At 38.4% G+C, this 6270-nt stretch overlaps 1 protein-coding gene across 1 annotated transcript; it reads left to right on the top strand.

Annotated features, from left to right (window-relative positions):
* Positions 1-3245: 3245 nt before the first annotated feature.
* Positions 3246-4463, top strand: LOC135231943 (olfactory receptor 4C12-like). Its single transcript, XM_064289169.1, has one exon. It carries the CDS (start codon positions 3534-3536, stop codon positions 4461-4463), a length of 930 nt encoding a protein of 309 aa, XP_064145239.1. The 5' UTR covers positions 3246-3533.
* Positions 4464-6270: the final 1807 nt, after the last annotated feature.

Here is a 6270-nt window from a genome sequence, read left to right as displayed (position 1 = left end):
GTTCTGTCATCTACTCACTTCTACCTTGGATAAATTATTGAAACTCATACTGCTTCAGTCCCCTCATCTGTTAAATGGGCATAATAATAGTATCCACTACAAAGAGTACCACTCATAACATTTTTAATAAGGACCTTGCGTATAGCACTCAATAGTAAGTTTTTGTTATTTATAAATGACACTATGCCTTTTATATATTAAACGTTCAATGAACATTTGGTAAAAAAAAAAAAAGGAAATGGACTAAAGGTTCTGTGTACAGCATGATGATTACCCCAACACTGTAGATTTCAATAGTCCTTGGGTGGCACAGATAGTTTTTCCCTTGACTACTAACTGAAAGCTTGACAGTTCAAAACCACCCTGAGGTATTTCCAAAGAAGTCTTGGAGATCTGCTTCTGAAAGATCACAGCCTTGAAAATCCTAAGAAGTACTTCTACTCTGCGCACATGAGATGGCCGTGAATTGTAATTGACTTGAAGGCAACAGTTTTTTTTTTTTTTTTCTTTTGTTAGATGATTTCTAGCCCTTGTCAAAAATATCATTCATTGACATTAGGGACAATAGGAGGAAGGGATAAGGGTTTGGTTGACTTTTTGGCAAAAGTTCCTAAAAGCAATTACCCTTCCCTGAAGAACTAGCCCAGAAGCATGCTATCCATGTGCATAAAATTGCATGTCTGTGGTGTACACCCCGAAGGAGCTGAGAAGAAAGGAGTATGAGGATTTCTGGGCAAAGAGTCACAAAGGCTGTGGCTTTCCTTGACGCAGCCTGATTTCAGACATGGGATTTTCTGAAATGGTGGGAGAAAGAAGTCTCAGTTTCAAGGACCAAAATATGTGGCTCTCGACATATAAGATGGAGCCCTGGCTGTGCAGTGGTTAAAGTGATCAACTGTCAACCTAAAGGTTGGAGTTTCCAAACCACTAGTGATTCGGTGGGATAAAGATATGGCAGTCTGCTTCTGTCGATATTTACAGCCTTGGAAACCCTATGAGGTCCTTGCGATTTGGAATTGACTTGACGGCAATGGTTTTCTTTTTTTTTTTTAAGATTTTTATGAGCCTGAAAACTCTGAAAAAAGCTCAGAAGAATTGACTGTAGGAGAGTTCTCATCCAGAGGACCTTTAATCAACTGCTGTGTTCTTGGTAATTTCATTTCCTTTTCTCGGTTGAAAAAAAAAAATATATGGGTATAATATTCTTAGAGCCTTCATCAAGGCTATAAGGCCAAGTTCCATGAAAAATGTCTGTAAGATATTCATGTTTCCCGTAGAAATGGATATGGGGTAGAGCTGGTGAAACTCTCTCCCTAAATTCCTTTTAAGTGCCAAAGCAACTTAAATATACTGTCTGGGATAATTTATTATCTGACCAAGCTCAAGTAGGGTGAGATGTCCAATATCTACAGGATGGAGTAGATATTGGTATGTTGGAGAACCATGATTTTTCTCTCTTTTTTTAATAGCTTCAGGTTTTTCTTTTCTGGAAACACTTTCATTTTAAGCTCAGTAAATTAATGTGGCCTTGACCTTTTTTTCCTGACCCTAGTTGTATACACTCTGGACTGATGAAAACCACAATAGAGTCCTCGTAAGAATTGATGACTTGACTAAGAACTAACCGATCACAAGTCAGGAGCTTACACCACTCTGTACTGGGGTATACATGACCTCTTATTATATAATCTCTTTCTCCTGACCAATTTGTATGCAAGAACAACCTGTGACTTATTTATTTGTCAATATTCTTCTTTGATGCTGATCATAAGTCCCACATGTGAGTTTGATAAAAAATTTGTGTTTCAAGTGTTTGTCTTGTTTAGATTAGTACACATTCACTTCTCAAAAAGTAAGTCTTGTTTAGAACACTACTACACATTCACTTCTTAAAAAGTAAGTCTTTTTTGATAATTTCGTGTTTGATCTTTCTCCTCTTTTTTCTTTTTCTTAGTTTCTCTCCCCCTTTCTTTGTTGCATCTTTTCTCCTTTCCTCCTTCTTCATTCCCTTTTTCTTCCTTTTCTCTCCCCATCCTCCTCTCCCCTACCCTCACCACCCCTCCCCTCTCCTGTTCTGCCCTCCTCTCCTTTTCCCTTCCCTGCACTTCTCTGCTCTTCTCTCACATCCTCCTCCTCTCCTCTTCTCTTCTTCTCTTCCCTCATCTACTCCTTTCCCTTGTCTCCCCCATACCAATGCTTTTTGATACTTAATATCAAGGACACTATAGATGTAAACATGAGTAGATCATAACACCAATAAGGCATGGCATTCCACAAATACTTTATTGGAATAGTGATGGAGCTTATGGTTTTCAGGAACACTCCACACTCAATCATGAGAGTTAAATATGAAAGAATGACGTTATCTTTGTTTGGGAATGTGACTGTAGAAGATGAATGAATGAAATGGTAACTACTAATCTATTTTTGTTTCTCTGCATTTGCCTATTCTAGATATTTCACATAAGCGAGCTGATACGATATTTGTTCTTTTCTGACTGACTTATATCACTCAACATACTGTTTTCAAGGTTCATCCACGTTGTAGCATGTATCAGGACTTTGTTTTTCATTATGCCTGAGTAGTGCCCTGATGGTGCAGTGGTTAAGAGCTTGGCTGCTAACTAAAAGGCCATCTATTCAAATCCATCAGCTGCACCTTGGAAACTCTATGGGTCAGTTCTACTCTGTCATATAGGGTCACTATGTGTTAGAATTGACTCCCCAGGAAACGGTTTGGTTTTTTTGTCTTAACTTTTTGTTACGTGAATGACCAACTTTCAAAATCCCAAATATTTAGCTTTCAAAAATCTTTTTTAATAAAATGTTCTCAATGTAAAAAATAATTTAAAAACAGAAAAATGAATAAAAGAACAAGAGTAGTAAGGCAAAATATTGCTTTTTAAGGACCCAAAGTGTTGCACACTGACAGGAGAGCTTGGCACAATGTGACAGGTGCAACTTACCCCATCTCTGAGATTGGGAGAATGTAGCCATACTGTCTTTTCCATTTGAAGAAGTCAAAAAGCACCAAGGCTGACAAAGCAGAAAAAAGGATGGCTCACAAAGAGCTTAGAAGAATCTCTATATGTCTTTGATTTTTTTTGTACGATTTAAATTAGTAAAACAGTTTTGGCTTACTCTCTGAAAAATATGCCCGACTACTCTGAAGAAAATACGTGCATCTTTGGGCATCTGTGAATGTGCTACATAAATGGCCATATCATGGGTTGGCTTTTGAAACTTGACGCATAGTATGGGTCTGTGTTAATGTCAAAAATTACCCATATTTATTGTGGAAAATTATAAACAAATCAAATATGATAAAGACCAAAATAAATACTACCTATGTAGAGTCATATGTGGAATATGAATAAAAAAACTACTGATATGGTTTTGTACTTGTATTTGCCTTCTGTGAAAGTGGAAATAAGATATCCCATGGATATTTTTATTTATTAAGCAAAAGTGTCAGTATTGAGGATGAATGTGATGTATTTTCAGGTTCATCCCCTGTCACCTAAGCTGAAGCAATGAAGAGGATGAATAATGTGACGGAAATCATCCTCCTGGGCCTGACAGAGAACATGGAGCTTCAAAAATTTTCATTTGCTGTGTTTTTAATTGTCTATTTGGTTACCCTGACACGCAACCTGCTCATCATGATCACCATCAGCACCAATAGGTCTTTAGGATCCCCCATGTACTTCTTCTTGTTTTACTTATCCCTTATAGATGGCTGCTGTTCTTCATCCATGACCCCCAAAATGCTAGCTGACAGTCTTACTGTGAGAAAAACCATTTCTTTTGGTGGGTGTATGACTCAAATCTTTGCTGTGCATCTTTTTGGTGCTGCTGAGATCATCCTGCTGATGGTGATGGCCTATGACCGCTATGTGGCCATCTGCAAACCCCTGCACTACATGACCATCATGAGCCACAGGCTGTGCATTCTTCTGGTGAGAATAGTCTGGGCTGGAGGCTTTCTCCACGCAACCGTTCGGGTCCTCTTCATAGTCTGGCTCCCCTTCTGTGGCCCCAATGTCCTAGACCACTTCATGTGTGACTTGATCCCTTTGTTGCAACTTGTTTGCATGGACACTCATACCCTTGGTCTCTTTGTTGCTGCTAACAGTGGATTCATATGCTTGTTAAACTTCCTCCTCTTGGTGGTCTCCTATGTGGTCATCCTGTGCTCCCTAAGGGCCCATAGCTTGGAGGGGAGGCACAAAGCCCTTTCCACCTGTGTCTCTCACATCACAGTGGTCTTCTTCCTCTTTGTGCCCTTCATATTTGTGTATCTGCACCCAGCAACTACCTACTCCATTGATAAAGCTGTGAATGTCTTTTATAGCATGATCACTCCCATGTTAAACCCCTTAATCTATACCCTTAGAAATTCAGAAGTGAAAAATGCTATGAAGAAGCTCTGGCATCAAAAACTGACTTCAAGTGAGAAATAATCACAGCAACATAAAGTGACTTTATTCTCTAAATGATGAAGAGAAGGGAAGAGAATTTCTATGGATCAAGATTAGGTGAACACTATTTATCAAAAGTAATTTCATATTGGCGTATAGGTGTTTTGCGAAAAGGCCCAGGCAGGAAATTATTCATCAGTATAAAAATATTTCATTTAGATTTATATATCATCTGTGGTTGTTGACCTTTAAAATACTGACAGAATCAGTTAAGTCTTGTTAAAGGCAGATTTCTAAGACACAGCTCTAGACGTTAAATTCAGTAGGGTGTTGTTGTATTTACATGTTCACATTTTAAACAAATAACTCAGATGTTTCTGAAGCAGGTGATCTATGTACTCTGAGCAACAGTGCTACAGATTCTGTTCACACCCTCTGCCGTTAATGGGGCCACTTCTTAAGGAATTTCATGGAAAGTAAACCTAACAACAGAAGCTATGAGAATCACGGAACTCTGAAATCTTCATAAATCATGCAACGAAAGCCCACTCCTTTGGCAATTGCACAACGAAAATAAAATGTCCTGGGATAGTAGGAATGCTTTGGTATTTATCCTCCATTTTCTCTTTCTGTACTTTCTAATCTTCTGCCACATAAAGTCTTATTCCCTCTTTTCTCTTTCCTGCCTCCAAAAGGAAAGGTTTACCATCTATTCTTGCTGCACTATTTGGATGAAAACTTACTGTTAATATTATCCTAACTAGTCATTCACATTGAGATTTTTTTGTTTGTTTTATAGTTGCACTGTGTGTAGATTTTGTGTATCATTCCCTGTATGCATATTTGGGAGGAATGGGTGACAGGGTCTAGTATGTCATAACGGTTAATGTCTGAATAAGACAGCCTTGAGTTCAAATGTTAGTTTTGCTACTTATATAGCATAGACTTCAGCAAAACATGATGTCTTCAGGATAAAATAAAATAAACAACGTAAAGCTCTTAAAAAAAAAAAGCTCTTAGTAGGCACTAAATGGTTAATAAATGTTAGTTATTGTAAGCATTCTTTATTATCAGATTATCTGAAATTCTAATAAACAAAAACAAATAAACAAACAAAAACCTATTGAGGTCAAGTCCATTTCAACTCAAAGCCAACCTTTGGGTTAGCATGTGAGCTCTTAACCACTGCACCACCAGGGTTCTAGAAATTATAATAAATTGAAGGCAATGTAAGTGGCTAAGGCTTTCTGAATTATGGATAGAAAATCCTCTTTATTGAGTTCATTCTTTATGCTCGGTTTTAGGCTTAATTTTGTCTCTTCTAATGAAATGCTATCTGCGTGGCTTGGTTGAGATTTTAAAACTCCAACCTCTCTGAAACACTGGGAATTGCAAAGGCAGAGGACTCCTGAGGGAACAATAATTATACTGATGATTCTGGTGATGGCAGAGGTCCACAGACCTGAAGTGTGGGTTACTCATTGCCTTGGAGTCATTTCTAATTCATAGTAACTCTGCAGGACAGGGTAGAGCTACCCCATGGGGTTTCCAAGGCTGTACTCTTTATGGAAGTAGGCTGCTATGCCTATTTCCCACGGAGCAGCTGGTAGTCTCAAAGTGCTGACCTTCTGGTTAGCAGCTGAGCACTTGAGCACTGCACCACCAGTGCTCCTTAAAGTGTGGGTTATCCGTCTCAATTTTTATTATTATCACTCTGTGAAATATTGTCCAAGCCATCTCCATGGGTGTGCACTCTGTGCAGTCAGAAGGGCCCCACATTTGGTTTCATGCTTTGCTATTGTTGTCTTAAAATTGTTTATAATTTTAGAACAATAGACTCTGCATTATC

The sequence above is a fragment of the Loxodonta africana genome, chromosome 7 (genome assembly GCF_030014295.1).
Source record: "Loxodonta africana isolate mLoxAfr1 chromosome 7, mLoxAfr1.hap2, whole genome shotgun sequence".
NCBI lineage: Eukaryota > Metazoa > Chordata > Mammalia > Proboscidea > Elephantidae > Loxodonta > Loxodonta africana.
Note: the sequence above shows the minus strand (reverse complement) of the source record. Positions and strands in the feature narration are given on the sequence as shown.